Below are 20,324 nucleotides of genomic sequence, written 5' to 3'. Positions count from 1 at the left end.
ACAGCACGCCCAGGGCACAAGTTGCTGCTCGGGGTGGTCACTGGGTCCCTGCTCACCTCTCTGTTTGGTGATGCTCTTCAGAGCCAGCCTGGCCTGAGCTCACTAGCGTAGCTGATGAACTCCTAATCCTGATTAGCAAATTCCACCCCTTTTGGCCTAACGACCAACGCTGCTGTTATAAGATGGCTGCCAAAAAGGAAGGGAATAACTGCTTTTGCATTTGGAGTAAAGAACGAGCTTACTGAGCAGTGGGGAGCTGTACCTGGAGGTGGGGAGGGCTCCACAAAGCCTCAGGACAGCGGTGCCTTGGCACGGGCTGTCTGGCCAAGACTCACATCGGAGGGAGAGGAGGATGGAGCAGCCGACCCGTGAAAGCCCCTGCATGAATAATTTGCCAAGTAGGCTGGAGCTTCTCTGCATCTGGGGAATTCCGCCGGCCATCCAGCTCCAGAGCAGGCGGTATTCCCTCCCCTGTCCCTCTCTTCCCTCCGCCTCCTGTCGTCATCCCGAGCCACGTGTGAGGGAGCTGAATACCAGCCGAAACCCCAATCTCAGGGCTTTATAATCCCGGAATGAGCGGCAGCAGCTGTGTTGCTCCGGAGGATGCAATAAGCAGTCGGGAGCGGGGAATTCTGCCAGTAATCCTTCTCTGCGTGCCCTTCCTCCTGCCGACCACGGGAACATGAAGGCTGTTTCTGTCCAGATCCTGCTTGTGCTGAGGGCCTTGTGCCTGGTCACCCCGGCTGGAGGTGAGCCACAGCTCCGCTTGCACCCCCAGGGAACAGCCAGGTTCACGGGGGAAGGGGGGGGGAATGGTGATGGACCCGGGGATGGTGATGGATCAGGGTTTGGGCACCTGGGGACCACTATGTGCTGCAGATCTCCCAGCAGGATCAGGCTGGGTTTGGGAAGGGGTAAGGGGAGAGCCTATGGCAGCGATCCTGGCAGCGATCCTGGCAGCGATCCTGGCAGCGATCCTGGCAGCGATCCTGGCAGCGGGGACATCCGTGATGGCTTCGGCCACTCCTGGGGGCAGGTGGGGAGAGTGTCAAAGAGACTTCCGATAATCCGTGTTAGAAAAAAAAGCATGATGCGCTTCTTTTCCCTTTTTCCTCGTGTCTCCTAAGGACGTGTCAGGGAGACCACAGCCTGGGCAAGGATGGGTGTCTGTCCACACAGGCTCCCGGTCCTGAGGGTGCCGGTGCTCCCATCCCTGCGAGGCAGGGCGGGCTGTCACCTGCAGTGGGTGTGCAGTGTGTGTGTGTACAGGTGGGAAACCTTATCCTGCTCCCTGGATAAAGATCTTTGCGTGCTCCGGGGTCAGAGGACCGGGAGGTGGTGGGCTCCCCTCTGCCGGGGCTGGGTTCGGTGGCACAGGTCAGCAGGGTGGGTGCCGGGCTCTCAGCACTGCAGGCGGGGCTGGACTTTGCCCAGGACCAAGGTGTGACCTATTCCCACCGTGGAAAGGGAGACGGGCAAAGAGCCCTTAAGATCCGTGCCCTGCTGCCACCAGACGGGAGGAGCGAGGACGGCACGGGCGGCTGGGGATGGAGCTTCTCCCTCTCCTTGCACCTCTGGGCAGGTTCTCCAGGGCTGGCTGGAGAAAAGGGGGCACCAGGGACACGGGGCAGATTACCCTGCCCTGGGAACCTTCTTTGCTCACCTGCGGGCAAGTATCCATCTTCCCTGCAGTGAGGAAATCAGGCTGGATCTGCAGAAGGGCTGGGGGTGCTCCATGGCTGGGGTCTTTTGAGGAGCTGTGCTGAAAAGTAGGTAGCCATGGCTCCCAAGAGTGGTGGTCCTGGGTGGGTAAACTCTCAGATCCCTTTGGCAACAATTCATATGTAGCTCAGACCCCCCAGAAGGAAGGGGTCCACCAGTGCTCCCTGTGGCACCCCTCTGCCCTTGGAAGGTGCTTTCCAAGGTCCTCCACTCTGGGAAAAACCCACCAGGAGTTCAGCTAATTGCAGACCATTTGCATTGGTGCCAATAACTGGAAAATCAGTTTGGGGTTGTCAGAGGAGCAGGGCCTTTGGGAGCAGTCAGGGACTGCTCCCCACCATGCACATCCCCAGTGGCCCACAGGGATGGTCTGGTCCTTGTTTTGTTGAACTGTGTTCCTGAAAGTGGAGGACACCAGCAGAATGTCCTCTGGCTAATGACAGTTAATTGGGAAGTTGGTTGCCGTGAGCAGGGAATTCTTGACCCCAAAGTGCCACAGAAAACATTTAGTGTGTGAACAAAGAGTTTTGCTTTAACTTTACAGACACCTAGAAACCAAACCAGGCTTTTGTACCGGAGCCACTGGAGTGTTTGCTTGGGATTTCTTTGCAACCATGGCATTCCCCAGTAAATGGATCAAAAGAGCTGAGGGTGCTCCCATAGTGTTGCTCATTCCTGCACCCAGTGTCTGGATCGTTCCCAACTGAACTGCACAAAATTCACCAAACTCCTTTGGAAATCTGAGGCGACGTTTTTGGAGAGACAGCCTCATTGAAACCAGATGCCAGCTCCTTTCTTCACAGGGGCCTCAGATAAGTCAGGGCTTGTTTTTCTAAATCCTGCCCCCTGTGCTGTCGGGAACAAGTTGGCAGGATGCACTGTGCAACCTTCCTTCACTTGGCAAGTGCCTCTTGTGGGAGGCTGGAGGTAGATGGAGGCATGAAGGGTCCCCCGTGGTGTGACTGGCTCTGCCCCCTGAAGTGTAGTTTTATTTTTACACTTTTCAAAAGGAAAACCCTATTTTCCAGCGGGGATTGAAAAGTCGTGTTTGGGAAGCTGGGCTCCTGAGGTACCTGTGGGAGTGATTTGTCATTCACCAAAAGGTTCTTTCTCTGCTCCCTTTCTCTGAGCCCAGGTGGTGTTCAGAGACCATGTGCCAGCAAACAGAGAGGCAGGGTAGGATGATCACCCGGAGGGGAACTCCTGCAGGAGGAAGAGATAAGACTTACCCAGATAGGGAGAGGACAATCATCCTGCTCTCTGGTCTGCATGTCCTGCACCAAGAGCTCTCTGGTGAAGGTTGCAGCAGGTCTTTTGGGGGTGACAAAATGTGGCCCTGTGCTGGGTCCTCCTGTGACCCAAAAGGGAGAGGCCCTGCAGGTCCAGGGGCTTGCACATCCTACAAGACAAAAAAGCCCCACCATTTTCACAGCGCTTTTTTCCCCCCCTCGGTTTTCTGGGTATCTCATCACATGTATGGGTGTTACAAACCTTCTTGGATTTGTCTTAATTGGGATTTTCCTTCATCTCAGTTTAGCAGGGGTTGGAAACTCCCACGGCAAGCTTTGGGCTCCTTCGCCCGAGAGCAGAAAAGAAACGGTGCCAGTTTTTATAGCTCCCTAACAAAAATCTAACGTTTAACAAGTTGAAAACTTTATTCCAGGGCAACCCAAAGCACCTGTGAAGTGTTCCAAGGAGTGCTATGGTTTTACATCCGTGATAGCAGAGAAGAGGATAAGGAGCTACCACCGGACCGAGGCCGGATGCCCAAAACAAGCCATCATGTAAGTGCTGCCCCACCACTGGCCACGAGTCACCCTGCCAGCGAGGGCCCTGGGTTTGGAGCAAGGGACAGCCTGGAACACAGAGCAAACACTGGTGTGTTTATTTGAAGGGTGGTGTTTTATTTTTCCCCCTGTTTAAAGACCAACAGCTTCCAAGTTGGGCTGGACGGACGGGGAAAGGGACCGAGGGAGGTACTTGGCAGAACAGGGTGGAGGAAGCACGCAGGGAGAGAGCCCATGTGTTTCTGTGAAAGCAGGTATTTTCTCTGGAGACAGATTCAGACTTGTGAGTTTGTCTGGAATTGTGAAAAGTTCAATTTTTTTCCCTGGGATAATTTGTTGTTTTCATTTTACCCTGAAGTTGAGGCACCATTGACACCACTTTATTGCAGCCCAGGGGGTGGCTCCGAAGTGAACCTGCTGGGCTGACCTTGGAAAGTCTCACATCACCCAGTCAGCCAAAACTCAGAGGGTCTGCCTTCATGCTTGCTTGCCCCCGAGCAGCTGGTGCCTGCAGAGCTTCTTGTCCTGAGTGTAGGAGGAAAACACCATGTCCAAGCATCAGGACAATGCTTTTGAAAGAGAAAAGGCTTCCTAGGGGAAAACCCTTCACCCATGAGTCACATTCAGCTGCTTTTCATTCAGTCAGATTTCAGAGGCACCTGCCCTTCCTGGAATAAATCATCCAGCCAACCAGTGGTGTTTTCTTTGGGCTTGGGAGGATCAGTGTTGCTGTCTGCATCTGTCTGCATGCCTTCCCCATGGCTCTGGTGTCCAGTGTCTTCTGTATCCCCTAAGTGATGCCTTTTTATTTTTCAGATTAACTACTGTGAAGTCTAAAGAGTTTTGTGCAGATCCAGAGGCTGAGTGGGTGAAGAAGATTGTAGAGAAACTGGACCAGAAAAAGGCCACAGCCTCCCCAGCTGGGCGTGATGCCACCTCCCCAGAAGAGCCTGGTGATGTTCAGAAACAGGTTGGTCTTCCAGTAAGGGCTCCATCTCAAGCCACTGCTCCAACTAGTTTCTTCCAAGGGACCAGCACAACAGCCTGGGAGAGAATACATGCTCCTGCTGCGAGGACAGAGGTGTCCAGCAAGTCCCCACCAGCCAGGCAGGACAGCTCCCAGATCCCTGCAGGATCTCCCTCCGTGACACAGGAATATGCTCCACGCTCTGAGGTTGCTCCAGAAGCAAACAGAGACTCCTCAAATTCTCCTGCATCTTCAACAGCTCTCGCAGCAGGCACGGACTCCAGACAGCCCACCCCACCTCCCACAGCTCTTGTGCATGGCTTTTACAACACCATGAGATCTACAGAAGAATATATAGGACATACTGCAAATGCTGCAGCTGATGTTCAAGACACAACTTCTCGTGACTCAGATTCAGACCCAATGGCAACTACTAAAGGGTCAGACAAACCTCTGCTTTCTACAAATGAATCTCTGGACTCTACAAGTGCTGGGGCCAATGCACGAGACACTGCCTCCAGCAGTTCTAGATCAGCTCTCCCCTCCACCCTGGGCAGTGTGGACATTGCAGCACCCCCAGACACACCAATTCCACCAGGCACTAGTTCAGTTTCTACTCTGAACTCCACCATTGCCACAGACCAAGGGGCTTCTGTCCATAGCAACGAGGTTGTTGGTTCCTCTGCATTTCCTAGAACATTTGATTATTCATCACCTGGAGGAAAGCAAGAGCCTTCTGATACATTAGTTTTTGCTGGCCAGGCATTCTCAGGCCAAGCCAGGGTGCAGACAGTCACAGAGAGGCCAAATGATCAGCCTCTGTCCAGCCTCTTGTCTCAAACCCACTTTGTCATCCCCGTTTCCGTGGTGAGCGGGGTGACGATTTGCAGCGTTGCTCTTGTGTGGCTGTACCTGAAGTTTGGAATGAGACCAGAAGAATCCTCGAGAGAAATGGTGCAGGGCTTGCTCTACCAGAGGGCAGGACATCAAAACAATGCCTATCCAATGGAAGTAATCTGAGTGCTTCCTGGCGTGGACATTTCTGGCCTAAACTATGTGTGTGTTACTGCAGAAAAGCTGTTTATGCTGAACAGGTGACCACCGGTAGGAAGCAAGCCAGGGAATAAAAATGCCAGAGAAAACCGGTATTTTTGCAGAGCAGAATGTCCAACAATACATCTGTTTTGTCACTGACCAATGACAGTGTTTTGGAAATCATTGAGACACTTCTTTTCTTCTGGCACTGTTACACACGACGGCTGTGGCTGTTCTTCCTGTGCTGGCAGCTCTTTGCCAGGGGGTGCGCAGAGGTGGATTCCCAAATTGCTGTTGGGAATTTTTCTGTGATTCATCACGGCTAAGCCAAGAAGCCACTCACTCACCCACACTGTTGGACTCGGGCTCAGCCACCTCAAGCAATCTTAGCACCAAACCCACACGATTTGCACTTAAACTCTCTGCTGCTTCTCTGCGCTTCAGGTCTCTGCTCTGTCAGACCAAGGCCAAAGCTGGGTGCTGGCTCTCCTTGGGCTGATCAAATGCACTCTAATTATTTCTTCTTGCTGGAGACACGAGGGATAGCCCAGCTTTTCAGAAAGAGGTGACCATGCCTGCGTCTGATCAGGGTACTGAAGGTCAGTGCTACAGACTTTGTGTTCACAGAAGCTGGGAACCCACAATCTGCCTCCTCCTTGAAATCAGGCCCTTCCTCTCAACAGCATTTCTTCTTGCAGATGTGGTCTGAGACCTGCTCCTTGGGAAATCAATGCAATGAAACCCTTCTGCCAGCTGATGTGCCCTGTGTCCAGCTGCATCCAACACCAGGGCAGGATAATGCAAACGACTCTTTGCAAATGGGAGAAAACAAGAAGTCACCCAATAATGTTGCTATTCCTGTGATAACATTGGAACACTTTTGCTGTTCTCTGCAAGCAAAAAAACCCAGGAAATAATCTCTTGGAGGAGCTAAAGACAGTTCTGGATTTAGTCATGTAGGAATTACTCCACCACAGCAGACGTAACATCCTTCTGCTTCCATATTCTCTCTAGAAATAGGGACATTTGCTGATGCACCAAACAAACAAACAAACAAACAAAAAAGGGAGGAAAAAACAAGAACAAAATGGCTGTTCATAGTTCTACACTTCATCTGTATTTTAGTTTTTCCATCTTGGATAGCATTGATCACCAGGCTATGAAAACATCATAACAATAACAGGCTTTTTTTAAACCCAAGTTGATTTTGATTTTTACACCTCCAGGCACTGCTGTGTGTAAGCTTTATGTTTTATCTGTGGTCAGGTCCTGAAAGCCCTTATTAGACTTCGACCCCATGAGTTTTGCTGGAGTGTGCAAAGTCCTCATGATCTGATGCTTTGTGAGTAGATACATATCAAGGGTCAGATCCCAAAGTATGAATATGCACATAGAAAAAAAGGAAGGAAAAGCACATAATAAGCAAGATCATCAAGGCAAAAATGAGGGGCCAGCTGTAAGGCAGAGCCTGAGGAAGGCAGCCTGTTAAACCCATCAGATCACACCTCCACAGCATCCATTCAGCCCTGCAGGTGGAGAGGACAGACAACAATTGTGTTTGTTTTCTGCCGTCACACAACCCCTTCTTTCTGCGTTTTGTTGACTTGAGAGAGGGGAGCCAGGGATCCATCTGGGGTTTTGCAAGCGTGGAATGCAATTAGATTAATTCCATGTGGGGTGAAACCCTTCCCTGTGCAGTCTAGCTATGGAACACTGGCTGGAAGGGATTTTCCTGGAGGGTGAATCAGGGGCTGTCAGTGCCACGTCCCCATCCACCCCTCTTGTGCACAGTCGGGATTTGTGAGGCACTGTACGTGGCATTATTTTTATATAAAACACTAGAAATGTTATTTTTGTAGTAAAGTTTTGTAGCCTTTTGAATGTATGTGATGCCCTGTCTGCGCTGCTTGGAGCCGAGACCTTTCTGGGAACACTGGAAAACACTGTGCCTTGTTTATTTTCTTGCTGGTCTGAGAGGGCTTGTGCATGTCCATGGGAGCTGGATCACTCTCCAGGCCCTTCAGCTAACAGGGTGGACTCCTGTCTGGCTACAGGTGAAATCCTTGGCTTGAAGTGATGCTGGGGAGATGAATGTGAGATCACCTGGAGTCCCACAATGCTGTTTGTAAGGACACTGGTTTCAGCTCCATGGGCGGCTCCCGTCGTCTTCCAGCTGCCACAGTCCCACTGGAACTCCTCAGGAGGAGCTGCTCCTCCAGCCTGGCCCTGTCCTTGTCCTTGCCCTGCTCCCCTCTCCTGTTCCTGGGCTGTGAGCAGGGAAGGTGCTGGCACCGCTCACGGGGGGCAGGGGGGACACCACTGTTCCTCCCTGTGCCATGGAGAGGGCACAAGGTGGATGCTGGCACAGAGGGACAGAGCCTGTGGGTGCCACCCACAGTCCCTGGGGTTAAAATATCATTTGCTGTAGAGCACAGTGACTGTTACAAGCTCCAATTCGTTGTTGTATTGAACGTGTGCATGACATATATGAGCTGTATTTTTTTTTTTTAGAAGTAAATAAAGTCCTTATGTTAAAGAACTTGGATCCTCAAGGGATTGAGCCTCGGGCTAGATTACTGAGCCTGGGCCCTGCAGAGATGAACACATGTGATTGTGCACTGTGGAGGGCATTCCAGCATCACCAAGAGACAGCAAAGCTGTGGCCAGGCTATTGCTCCACCTCCTCACTCTTTAAGGGTTTCAGTCTTGCCAAAAGTTTACAGGAAATGTATTTCCTCACAGGGATTTGTAGTTCCCATCCTTCTAAGGCAGTAAAGAAAACAAACAGGCTTTGTTTAGTCAAACAGCAACCAACAGACAACAAACATTACCCTTCAAGTCTGTTCTGTAACAGGGCAAGAGAGCAAGGGCTGAGCTACGACCTCTCCCACCCCAGCCAGAGCTTGGGCTGCCCTTACGTGCTCCTCTGGTGCTGGGGAGGAGAGGTGGGAAAGGCAACTCCATGAAAGACTTAGTGCCCTGGGGTTTGCCTGGAGTGGGGAGCTGAAAGGAGCGAGAGGGACAAAGCATCTCCCGAGTATTCCAGGAGCCCTCGTCCTGCCCCGCAGATGAGTCACCAGGCCAGAGAGGTCATTAGTAGGATAAGAAACTCTGTGAAAACAAAAGCACTTTTTTTCCTTTCTCTTTTCCCTTCCCTGCCGTGGGGGAGGGCGGACGAGGAAGGAGGGGGCTGGAGCGGTGAATCATTTCCGACGGCAGAGCAGGCGCCGGCCTGGGGCCATTCAGGGCTGAGCCTCCGGAGCACCACGGGAGCCTTTGGATGCCCAGTCCCTGGGCTGTGGGTGCCACACGCTCGCTGGCTTTGCTGGTGTCTCTGTGACAGTGCAGGGAAAGACCTTGTGCCAAAGGTGTCCCTCCACACACCTTCCCGTGCTTCTCCTGGAGGGCCATGGGCTGCCTCAGGTGCACAGTTTGGTGCAGGAGGTAACTAATGCCAAGCCTGTTCTGCTCAGGTGGGACGAGGGTTGCATTCTGCACCTCATGTGCAAGACACGTGTCCTGCCTTGAGGTTTCCCTGCAGCCCACTGGAGATGGGGGACCCACGGTCATGGTGTGCCCCTTCTCACCTCTTGCTGCCCCATGTCTTTGGTTTCCAGCTCCACATCGTCTCCACCACGTCACTAACCAGCTATTTTGATTGACCTTATGAGAAGGAGTAGTCACTGGGATCCTACACAGGCTCCCCTCCACGCCTTCACCTCCCTACAGGATCCATCAGATGGCACAGTGCCAGGCCTTGAGGGCACTAATTGGCCTTAATCATCCTGACCAGCCTCATCTGTGAGTGGACTCACCCCCACAACACCCCCCCCCCAACCCTCTGCCCAAGGACCAGGAGCCACATCTAAACTCAGGTTTGAGCCTGTGGTCCCTGCTTTGGGCGTGCTGTAAGTGCTGCTCTGCAGTCCTGGCTCTGCTCCGGTCCCTTGGACAGACCTTGGATCTACACTGTAGGTATCTTGTCTCCTGGCTGGCTGGACCCTCTGGTGTTGGAGCCCTGTCTCTGTCCCCATCTCCTGCTACAGCTGGGTGCATTCCCCCAACCCTCCCAAATGGATTCTGGATCTCCTTCCTTACATTGATCTGCCTGGGGCTCCTCATGGAACCTCTGACCAGCTTCTGGCTCTGCTCCCTGTGCTCAGACTCTGTGGGCTCTCACCTCACTAACGAGGACACTGCCTGTGCTGGGGTCACCCTTGGCTCCAGCCTTGTCCCCCCTCACTGCTCCCTGCAGTCTGGACCTCTGCCATCCTCTTCTCCAAGCCCTGACTTCTCTCTCCAGGGCGATGCGCGAGGTGCACAGTGATTCCTGTGAAGCAGACACGTGGCCACCTCCATCCTGTCTGGTTTGAGACTTGGGTTGTGGTTTATGACATGTCTGTCCCTGCCTGGCACTGTGGTTTTCCTGGGAAACGTTGCATAAGAGCTTTCACATCATACTGGGGGAGCCTCTGGCCGAGCTGAGGTAGCACCACTTTCACACCGCTGGCTCAGCAGAAGCTGTTTGGCTCCCTGCTGCACAGCCACAGTTCTGCTGCGTGGCCGTGGGTCTGCCAGGCTTTGTGTTTGCCTGATCTCCATTTTTAGGAGGATTGTGCCCCATTTGTGTCACTGCAAGGTCTGCTCGTGTTGCCGATGTCCCCCATGGGTAACACGGAGGTTGTCGGGACTCTGCGAGATCACACCCCTTCAGTGACTCTCCCAGGTGATGGAGGAAGACTCATTTCTTGAGCCTTCAGAACTCACCCTTCAGAATTCACCCTTGAATTCTGCCACAAAAAAAATAATTAAAAAAGAAAAGAAAAGAAAAAGAAATAAGTGAGAGGCGCCCTCCAAGGAGGGATGTGATGCCAGCTTGCCAACTCCAAACAAAGCCATCATAAAAACCTTTTCACTACAATATCTAAGGGCCTTAACGTGTCTTTCTCCCCACATTCTTCAACTGCATTTATTTTTCTGATTGCTTGGGTTTCATCCTAATCCAACACTAAGGAGCATGGAAATTCATAACTTGCTATAGTGCCTTCTTGGAATTACCAGGACTAACCCTGCTCAGATTTAAATCACTGAAAGTTAGGCTGCAATTGCTTCCAGTCCTATTTTTTTCTGTTATCACAACTTTGCTTTAAAAGCTGAGCTGAAGCATCTCTCTATTGCTGGCTTAAACTCTGGGAGCTCAAGAGGTGTCAGGGTTGAAAAAAGGAGGCTGAGTCCTCACCAGGCATCATTTCCCATTAGCCACCTGACACAGAAGCCTCTCCAGCTTGGAGTCTCCCTGACACCCCAGGTCCACCCTCACTTAACCCTGAGGCAGTTGATTAACCTCACCGGACAAAAATAGAAAAACGCTTCCTTTTCAGAGTGTTCAGAGAAAATTGGCATCAGATCCTTCTTTTTATCTTCCTTAGCAAAGTGGAGTGAGCTTCCCGTTTCTGGCTCACGTGCATCCACCTCTGCCTCCGCTTGGCCACGGTGGTGAGGGCTTCCTGCCCGGCCATGGGGAGTTTCTTTTCTGTCCCTGTGCCAGTGGAGGAGCTTGCCCAGTAAATCAGGGCCGACAGAACCCTGGGGAAGGGCTCCTGGACGCAGCCTTCCTGCAGCCTCCGTGTCTCGTGGCTCCGGGCAGGATTTACCGCGCAGGATGCGTCCTGGATCACCAACTTACAGTACCTGGTGGTCCCCAGTGTCCATCTGTAGGAAGCAGGCTTTGGAAGAGACTCTCATTTTCCTTGTTCTAGGGTGTCTTTCCAGGCTGTAGGACCTGGCACAGTCGTGCCTGGAGTCACAGGGTGAGCTCTGACTCCGGGAAGGAACAAGAGGATCACCTTTTGTTCATGGTTACATCCTGAGTAACCAGAGCTTCGAAATGGAGCTGGGGAGACCCTTCAGTGAGCACCCCAAGGAAATGTGGAGGGGCTTTACACTCACAGAGCTGAGGGTTTAAAAGAAGCAAAACTAAAACGTTTCATATTGTAAATGGAAAAGACTCGAAGTACACTGGGTAGAACAGAAGAAAATTTAAACCCTCCCACTGCCTCCTATGGGGCAGTTTCAGGCATTGGGTGATGCCCAGGTGATACTCAGCCACATTTCCTGCCCTGGCAGCCCTGCTGCTCTCGCAGTGCAGAGCCTGTGCCTTCCTGAGTGCACGATGGTTGTGTGGTTGTGTTTTCCAGCACGGCTGGGTGTGCTCAGTCACCCACTGGGACCCCAATTCCCAGCTTAGGGCTTGTTCTGCCCGGTTCCTTCTTCCCCTCACTGGCATCACTGCTGGGAAAGGCTGCACCTGAGCTGTCCCCTCAGCTTCCCTCCTCCCCCTCCTCTTGCAGAACAAATAGGATGCTGTTTATTTTTTATGTAAACAAGCAAATTGCTCAGAGTCCATTCAAATGAAAGGGAAACTCGGGCCGGCAGCGGGGCTTTCCAGCAATGCAGCAATTAGTTTTTCATCAACTAATGTCTGCACATCAGTTTCCATTTCCAAAAGGAGAAACATCGAAAGGTCTCCAGGGAGTTATGAATCATCTGGCTTCCACAAACATGGCTTGAAAACCTGAGAAAGGGGAAGCAGAGCATCCTAGGCCAGATCTTCTGCCAGAAAAGGAAGCGCAGTTCTGCAGAAGCTTCACAAGGGGAAGAGAACATCGACAAGGCTGTGGAGAAAGGAAAGATGGTTTAGGGGACCAGCAGGAGGGCTGGAGGAGTTCGTTACAGCTCAGAGAGACACTGGGCTGAGCACATGCAGGGAGGAGTGTGGGACCTGTTTAGAAACACTTTCTCTGTAGTCCTCAGGTGGCTGCACAGTGTGGGTGACCTCACACCAGCTCCTACTGGGCCAAATTGTGCTTCTGAGCCGTGGGGACTCCATCTCCCCATGGCAGCTGAGCCAGCACAGCAGCTACACGGGCCTGAGTTCATGTTTTAATAATTTCTACTGGGCTGGGAAGAGCTTCATCATACCTCCCTGGGCTCCTTGAGCCTTCATGGGCAGGAGAGGTGTCCAGCTGAAGCAGGGGGTTGGGAGACATGGGAATGACCAGAGAAGTTCTCAGCAGTGGGTGGTTTTCCCCCAAGTCTTTTAAAAGGCACCAAGGGATGACGCAGTGCCAGGCACAATGTCCTGCTCCAGAGGGTGGCTGGGGGGTGCCAGGTGACCCCCTGGGTAGGTCAAAGAGGGTGAGGGGGAACTGTGGTGCCCTGAATCCACTTAGAGCCTGGTTAGAAAGAGGGAGTGTCAGAGCAGGGGCTGAGCATGACTGACAAGGACCTGCAGAAGGTCTGATGAAGGGGGAGTCCAGCAACGGGGGAAGAAGCTGTCCCCCGGGTTAACACAGAGATCTGGGATGCTTCAAGGCTGTAGGAGATGGAAGATGAAAGACATCCAAAAACTTGGAACACCTGGTTTTTCATCCATTCCCCTCAGCTTGATGCTGACTCCTGCCCTGTCCTGAATCCAGGGGCTAAGCCAGTCCCATCCACAAGGAAGAGCTCAACTACGCCTCCTTCTCTTTTCACCCCACACTTCCCAGCTATGAACAGGGATTTTTGTTCCTCTCCATAGTAACAGCGTGGAATGTGATACAATTTCTGCCAATGTTTGACAACTTGTCCAGCCACAGAGGGCTGGTGGCAGCAGCAGTCACTGTGTTTCTGCTCAGTGCTTTCCAGGAATTCACAAGCCACCCAGCCATCTCCAGCACATTTGTGTTGGCCCTGGGGCTGGAAAAGGACTTTGCATGCAACACCGAGCTTTGTCTTTCCCATCGCCGTGAAACCCCTCTCTGACTGCTTGGGAGCTCTTGAGTTCACACCTCTGCAGAGGAAGATTTCACTTCCCTCGTGGCTGTCCCTGCCGGGGGGGGGGAAACACAGAAGTCGTCAAAGTTCACTGTCTTTCCAGGTATTGTCTCAGACCATAACCCCAATGATCCCATGTGACATGGAAATCCCCAGGGGCGAGGAAAGGGTTGACCTTTTCCTTGAATTTGTTACGTATTATTCGGAAAAGGGCTGATGAGGGGAGGGCTGGAGAGGATAAATGGCAGCTCCTCCTTGCCTGAGCTCACAGCTGAGCTCCTCTGAAGAGGCAGAGCAGCACCCAGAGAGGAAGAACCTTCCCACAGCCACCATGTTCCCTGCAAGGACAGTCCTGCTGCTCGTGATGCTCCTCACCCTCTCCCCACACTCCAGTGCAGGTAAGGCACCTCATGGGCCACCACTTCTGGTCAGGACTCAGGGTCATCCCACTGGGGTGGTCAGGCAAGAAACCCCAGTGTGGAGCAGGGATGGGGCTGCTGGCAGGAGGAGCAACCCCCTGGCCAGGGCAGAGCTGCCCATCCCGGGGGGCAGGGAAGGAAGGAAACTGCTCCTGGAGCTGGGTGGTTTTGGCAGAGCTGCTGCAGGGCTTTTGGTGCTGGATGATAACCTGGAGCATCCTCCCCTCCTGCCCAGGGAATGAAGGAGGAGAGCAGCATTTGCAGAGTTTGGGGGATGCTGTGTGCGTCAGCCTTGTCGTGGGGGAAAGTCCTAAAGACAAACTGCCTCCCACAGCCAGTGTTCACAGTCTCTCTTTGTCTTCTTCCAGCCCCTTACTCTCCATCTGAGTGCTGCTTCCATTTTGTAAAGGGTGCTCTCCGGCTGGCAAACCTGAAGGATTGCTATTCAACTTCCAAGGAGTGTTTTTTCCCAGCGATTGTGTAAGTCCCGGTAATTTCCCCACTGCTGTGCTGTCTCCTGGGCCAGCACAGGTTCAGTTCATCTGGAGACAGGACAGGGCCAGGTCTGTGTAGCCTCCATGGTTTTCCAGCATGAAGAGGGGAGGGCATGACTGTCTGGGCACTTCTGCAGGGCAGAGTTTAGGATGTGAGTCCACTGCAGCTCCTGAAGGCTCTGCACTGGCTGTAGAGGTGCTGGGCTGCAGCATGAGCTGATTGTAGGACACCAAGTACCCAGGGGCAGCGTGCAGGGCCAAAGGGAGTAGAGGAAGATCAGGGAGGGAGGATGGCATGGGCATGAGTGGGATTATAGCTGTCATTTCTCACAAAGCTTCACCTTTAACCTCGGCAGGTTTAAGACCAAGAACGGGACCAAGGTCTGCGCAAACCCAGAGGAGCCCTGGGTGCAGAGGGCAGTTGGGAAGCTCCAAAAGAGGAAAGAACTTCGTGCCCCATGATGTAGAGTGGGTGCCCTGGTTCAGGCTACCCAACATCCTGGCGGGAAGGAGGGTCTATAACCATCCTCCCAGAAGGGAATGCGGAGATCCCGGCTGCTGGTGGGGGACACTGACTCCCCAGAGCCCTGAGCCGTGTCCTCCAGCCGGGCACCAGCCCCTGGAATGCTGCTGGTCCTGCCAGCACCTGCCTGCTGATCACAGCCACAAAATAAAGTTTAGTTTGTGTGAGATTGGAGAGTGGTGTCCATTCTTCTCCCAGCCCCACAGCGCTGCTGCTGCTGCCAGCAGGTCGAGGTGTGGAGCTGGCCCAGGGGTGGAGTGGGATGTCTCTCACTGGGTCAGGCAGGGAGGGGCATGGATGGATGCAGGGCTTTGGGTACTCGCTTCAAGGGAACCCAAAAGGGGCTGGAGACTCACCTGAGGGCTTTTAGGTGCAAAAACGGGCACTTAGAGGATTCAGCTTGTGCCTTGTGCTGCCCTGTGCAGGAGCACAGCCTGGCTGCCACATCTGCCCCAGGACTGCGGTGTCTCTGAGCTGTGCTGCACAGGAAGGGTTTCTCTGCAGACCTCCCTGGTTAGGGAGGACAGGCAGGGGATGCTGAAGCAGACAAGGGATTCACCAACATACAGCCCTGGAAATCCCGCCCCTGCCAGGATCCCTGGGAGCTCAGCAGTGATCCCTGCCAGGGTTTTGGGATGGGGAGGAGAACTGCAAGGGCAAGAGTGAGGAAAGTCATGGGCTGGGGTAAAGACAGTTTAATAAATAAAGCAAAAGCTGTGCACACAAGCAAAGCAAAATAAGGGATTCATTCACTCCTTCCCACCCTCAGGGAGGTGTTCAGCCGTGGCCAGTGGAGCAGGGCTCCACCACGTGTGACAGTGACCTGGGGAGACAAAAGCTGTGATTCTGAACGTTTCCACGCCCTCCTTCTTTTCCTGTGACTGTTCAATAAGGGGCGAGGGGGGAAGAGAACCAACCAAAAAAAACCCACCAAAAAACCCACCAAGTCATAAAAAAGCCATCACTTACCACCAGCTGGATGATGCTCAGCCAGTCCCTGAGCAGCTGCCACCCTGAAAGCCCTGCTGTCAGCACTCCCAGCTCTTGGGGAAGGGGATTTTGGCCGCAGCAGCTCCAGGGGTGCTTTCACAGCAGAGACAAAACTCACCCCGAGCTGAGGGATGCCCCTGGCACACTGCGGGTCTGGGAACCGGAGGTCTCGCGGGCACCAAGAGGCAGGTGGAGATCTGTGGGTGCACCGGGAGATGCTTCAGCCTGAGGAAGCCTCTTAAACTGTTGCCTTTACCCTTCCTGAGCTTTCAGAACGTGGAGTCACCCTGTTTGCTTGGACTTGGTGCCCTCTCCTGACAGCTGTGGCACGGATGCAGCACAGACCTCGGCACCACACCATTTATCACATGCACAGCTACTCTGTTAAACTATTAACTTCCATGATTACCCACTCAAACCCCAAAAGATTATATGAGTCAGAGAATATTTCCCCATCTCTACATTGCTTTGAGGCTTTTTCGTCCGTGCCTACCCCATTTTAATTCCTGAAGTGGGGTTTTTCCTCAGTCAAAAAATTTGTATTCAATTATTAATTATCAATGAGGTTACAGGTGGTTTGGACACCCGTAAACTCCTGTGCACAGCCTGTCCCCCCCCTCTTATCTCCACACAGAGATGCCTCTGCATTTGCCTAACCAGGAGCACCTGGAGAGCAGGCTGGAGAAGAGGCTGGAGGAGAACACCTGGAGAAGAGGCTGTGCCACCAATGGGAATGGCCAGGGAGGTTGCTGGGAGCACCCCGGGCCCTGCAGGTTTGAAGAGCCTGGAGAAGACTAAAGCCAAACCCAAAGGTTCACTGCTGGGTCAGGGACACAGAGGGAACCCCAGTCCTCCAGAGCTTTGTGGAGCCTCTCCAGGCCCAACATGCACTGATTTGCTTTATGAAGGGCAGATAGTGGAGGCATCTATTAATGCTTCCTGTAGGACTGGGGACAGGAATAATTAGCTAAGGGAAAGGAGGTGCCTCAGACAAGCCTGAAAAGGGAGCTCAGGGCTTGGCACGTAAGGTTTTCTGTGCCAGGAGGTGGTTGAAAAAGCCATTAGCTCAGTTCTCCCTTAATTACAGCCCTTTGCTTGTAACCCATGCCCAGGAGGTGGTGTGACCCTGGCAGCTGCTGGGCTCGAGGGTCTGTACATCAGGGATGGGGCAGGAGCTGTAAAAAGTCAGGCAGGAGAACCTGGGGGATGCAGAGTCCAGAGAAGAGGACTCAGGAGCTGCTGTGTGTCAGGTGTTTTCTGTCTGTAGAGCCCTTTCCTGGGGAAAGCAGCGTCAGAACCCAGTGGTGCTGTGCCCAGCTCTCTGCATGGCCACCCTGCCCCATGCCAGGCCGCCAGACCCCATGTCATGCAGGCTATTTCTTCTAAATCAGAATTTTCAGCACATTTGATTCGTTTCCTTCTCCTTTCTTCTTACAGAGAAGTCAGTGAACGTGTTCTTACAGCGAACATGAGATAATCTTCAAGGAAGTCCATTTCTACCTTTGTTCTCCTCTGGGAAGCCCTGGCTTGCCTCAGCCTCAGGTCCCCTCTTGTGCTCCCATTCACCACCATCCTATGGGGGTTCCCAGTGGGTCCTCACCCCCTCCTCACACACACACCATGGCTGCATCCTGCCCTCCCTGCAGATCCCTGCATGGAAGCTGGGCTGGTGGTGCTGCTGTATCTGTGCCACCTGCCTCTCCTGCTCTTGGGGTCCTCTCTGGGGTCTGGGATGACTCTCCTGGGGCTGTAGCAGGGTTTGCCCCATCTCCCTGCAGAAATGACCTGTCTGCACCGATGGCCACAGGCCTCCATCCCTCTGACTCTCATTTTGATCCCAGTGCTCATGTGGGAGGCAGAAGCAACATTTGGGCTCAAACTTGTGATCAGACCCAGACACTCCACTGCCACTGCCCCATTTTTTCCCCCTTCTATAAAGTCTCCTGAACCCTCCAAAAGCATCTCTGCCACCCCCTGCTCTGGGGTCCCTGCTAGTTTGGTCCAGGATGGCTTTTTCTGCCTGACATCCCATCCCAGAGTGCTTCACTGACTAACCCAACACCCTCTTTATGGCCAGGGTGGCTGGGGAGGCCGGTTTGGAGAGGACTCATTAGTCACTTAATTGGCCAAACCAATTAAACCCACCTGTGACTCGTTCCTGCTCAGACTGTGGGTTGTCTCTCCTGTTAGAAATAAGCAGACGAGCATTGGACCTGATGTTCTCTGCCTTCGTGGGAATTTGGTTTAATCTGCTTTCCTGAGTAAATTTCGGTTCCCCCAGAGCCTCCTGGAAGCCCCTCACGGCGCTTCCGCAGAAAGCAGAAGTAGCTGCCCCCCTCCTCCTCCTCGACCTTTTCCACCCCCCACTGGATGTGTCCCAAAAATAAACGACAGAAACCCCCTCGTCCCTGGGAAGGGGCTTCTTAGAACACGTCTGAAGTTTTTGGAAGAGCGGCCCGAGGGGGCGGGATGCGGAGGATAAATTCCGGAGCAGAGGGAGCCAAAGCCAGGGACGCCGGGCAGGGCAGCACAAAGGACAGAGGAAGAGCCCTCACGCAGCCACCATGGCCACTGCAAGGACAGTCCTGCTGCTCACCCTGCTCCTCACCTGCTCCCTGCACCACGCCACAGGTAAGGCACCTCGTGGGCCATTGCTGCAGGTCCAGGCTCAGAGTCCCCACTGGGGATGTCCCGTCGGGGAGGTCGGGCAGGAAAGCCCAGCAGGGAGTGGGAATGTTGCTGCTGCTGGCGGGAGCAGCAACCCCCTGGTCAGGGCAGGGCAGCACATCAGGGATGCAGGGATGGATGGGGAAGGTGCTGGGTGGTTTCAGCGAAGCCAGCCCTGGGGAGATGCTCCTGTAGGAGCCTGGGGGAGACTCTGGCAGTCGTTCCCCAGGTCTCAGCTGGATGAGCAAGTGGTTGGAGGTGGGGGGGAGCACGTTCAGCTGTTTGGAGCCTCCTAAAACACCCTGCAAGTTGTGCCCCTGCCTTGGAAACCCCCAAAACCTCATCCCCGGAGCGAGCAGCCCGACCTCACCGTGCACTCTGGTGGCTTCAGCAATACGGGCTGTGGGGTGTCGGGTCCTGTGCTGTTCCCCTCCCCACCATTGTCCCCATCCCAGTCCTGTGCTTGCTGCCACGAAGGGAAGCAAATCCCTGCTGTGGGATCCTGCAGGAGCCGCTGAGAAGCTCCACAGTTCCACATCCTGCGGTGTCACTGCCTGGCGATGCAATTAGTTGCAAAATGCTGCCAAGGCCGTTTAAAACATCCCTCCCTTCCCTTCCCAGCTCACTTCAGACCCATCGAATGCTGCTTTGAGTATGCACAGAGACCCGTCCGACATGTGCAGAGCTACTATAAGACCCCCATTGACTGCCCTGTGCCCGCAGTTGTGTGAGTATCCCAGGGATTGCCTCCCACCCCAGCACGGTGGGGAGCTGGAGCAGCTCCTCCATCCCATCCCACCCTGCAGATGGCTCAGTCCCAGCCAGGGGCATGTGCCTGGAGGGGGCTGTGGCAGGAAAGTAGCTCAGTAGGGTGGGCAAAGGAGAGAAAAATAGGTTTTAGTGTTTTCTGCTTAAGCCAGTGGTTTGGGAAGACTCAGACACACACCATCAGCCCAAGGAGGGCATGGGCTGCTGGAGATGGTTCCAAGCCTCCATCCAGGATGGGGCTGCACAAAGGGAGGCAAGAATGGGAAGGGAATGGCTCACAGTTCACATTTTCACTTTTTCCTTACCTTCTCCTTGCAGGATTGTGGCTGCCAGCAACGCCACGATCTGTGCTGACCCCAAGAAGCTCTGGGTGAAGAAAGCCATAAAAAAGCTTCAAAAGAAAGAATGAACTCCATCCACCATCCCACTTGCCCATCCAGTCTAAGCTGGATGCTGACAGTGCTCAGAGCCCTTCTCCAAAGGCTGCTGTGGCAGTGGGCACCACCACTGCAGGTGGAGCCAGCCCGTGCCTGGCAGGATCAGGTGTCACCACATCACGGACCAGCCGCCACCAAGCTCCTCCTGCTGCCCCTGCCCTGCCAGGCTGTGCCAGGGGAGCAAATATTTATAATAAAGACTCATTGCTGTAAGTTGCTGTCTGAACTTTTCCCTGATTCTTCCAGCCCAAGGAGCAGATCCTACAAGCCCAGGGGATGGTGTGACCCAAAAAAACCTCTGCCACAAGCACATGTTTCTCCGGGCTGGGAGCAAACCGTGCCTGGTCACAGTGTGCTTCACTGGGAATGTGACAGCAGAGCCAGGTCTTGACCCACAGGTCAAGGACACGGAGGTGAGGTTACCCTTGCCCCTAGGTAAGGCTGTACATCCTCAGAGCACACTCACAGCCCCACAGGCTTTGCAGGTGCTCCAGAATTAAGGGGTCAGCAGTGGAGGGTTCTGGGAGAAGACACTGATCTACCAAACACTTAACACCTTGTCAGCTTCCAAATGTGCTGGTGGCCACTGCAAAATACCTGAGGGAGACGAGAAACAATATCCACTGTGCTGGGGGAGTGAGGACACAACCCCCTTGAGATGGGCAGGGAGGTGTCCTGGCTGCCTGTCCCCCTGCAG

At 53.6% G+C, this 20,324-nt stretch overlaps 3 protein-coding genes across 5 annotated transcripts; all 3 read left to right on the top strand.

The window, feature by feature from the left end:
• The first annotated feature begins 446 nt into the window (after positions 1-446).
• On the top strand, positions 447-6,731 carry CX3CL1 (C-X3-C motif chemokine ligand 1). Of its 3 annotated transcripts, XM_027685296.1 has the most exons (5): positions 447-749; positions 3,386-3,506; positions 4,326-5,343; positions 6,045-6,110; positions 6,210-6,731. In XM_027685296.1, the coding sequence occupies exons 1-4, from the start codon at positions 683-685 to the stop codon at positions 6,078-6,080; spliced, it is 1,242 nt and encodes a 413-aa protein (XP_027541097.1). In that variant the 5' UTR covers positions 447-682; the 3' UTR covers positions 6,081-6,110; positions 6,210-6,731. The 3 variants fall into 3 exon arrangements, with proteins under 3 accessions (XP_027541097.1, XP_027541096.1, XP_027541095.1); XM_027685295.1 differs by having other exon boundaries at positions 6,045-6,731; XM_027685294.1 differs by having other exon boundaries at positions 4,326-6,731.
• Positions 6,732-13,612: 6,881 nt separating this feature from the next.
• LOC113968630 (C-C motif chemokine 14-like) lies at positions 13,613-14,919 on the top strand. The gene is made up of 3 exons (XM_027685339.1): positions 13,613-13,727; positions 14,117-14,228; positions 14,599-14,919. The coding sequence occupies exons 1-3, from the start codon at positions 13,661-13,663 to the stop codon at positions 14,702-14,704; spliced, it is 285 nt and encodes a 94-aa protein (XP_027541140.1). The 5' UTR covers positions 13,613-13,660; the 3' UTR covers positions 14,705-14,919.
• Positions 14,920-18,098: 3,179 nt separating this feature from the next.
• CCL22 (C-C motif chemokine ligand 22) lies at positions 18,099-19,826 on the top strand. Its single transcript, XM_027685326.1, has 3 exons — positions 18,099-18,386; positions 19,044-19,149; positions 19,509-19,826. The coding sequence occupies exons 1-3, from the start codon at positions 18,320-18,322 to the stop codon at positions 19,597-19,599; spliced, it is 264 nt and encodes an 87-aa protein (XP_027541127.1). The 5' UTR covers positions 18,099-18,319; the 3' UTR covers positions 19,600-19,826.
• Positions 19,827-20,324: the final 498 nt, after the last annotated feature.

The sequence above is a fragment of the Neopelma chrysocephalum genome, unplaced genomic scaffold (genome assembly GCF_003984885.1).
Source record: "Neopelma chrysocephalum unplaced genomic scaffold, ASM398488v2 Primary Assembly neopelma1_68b, whole genome shotgun sequence".
NCBI classification, from domain to species: Eukaryota; Metazoa; Chordata; class Aves; order Passeriformes; family Pipridae; genus Neopelma; species Neopelma chrysocephalum.
Note: the sequence above shows the minus strand (reverse complement) of the source record. Positions and strands in the feature narration are given on the sequence as shown.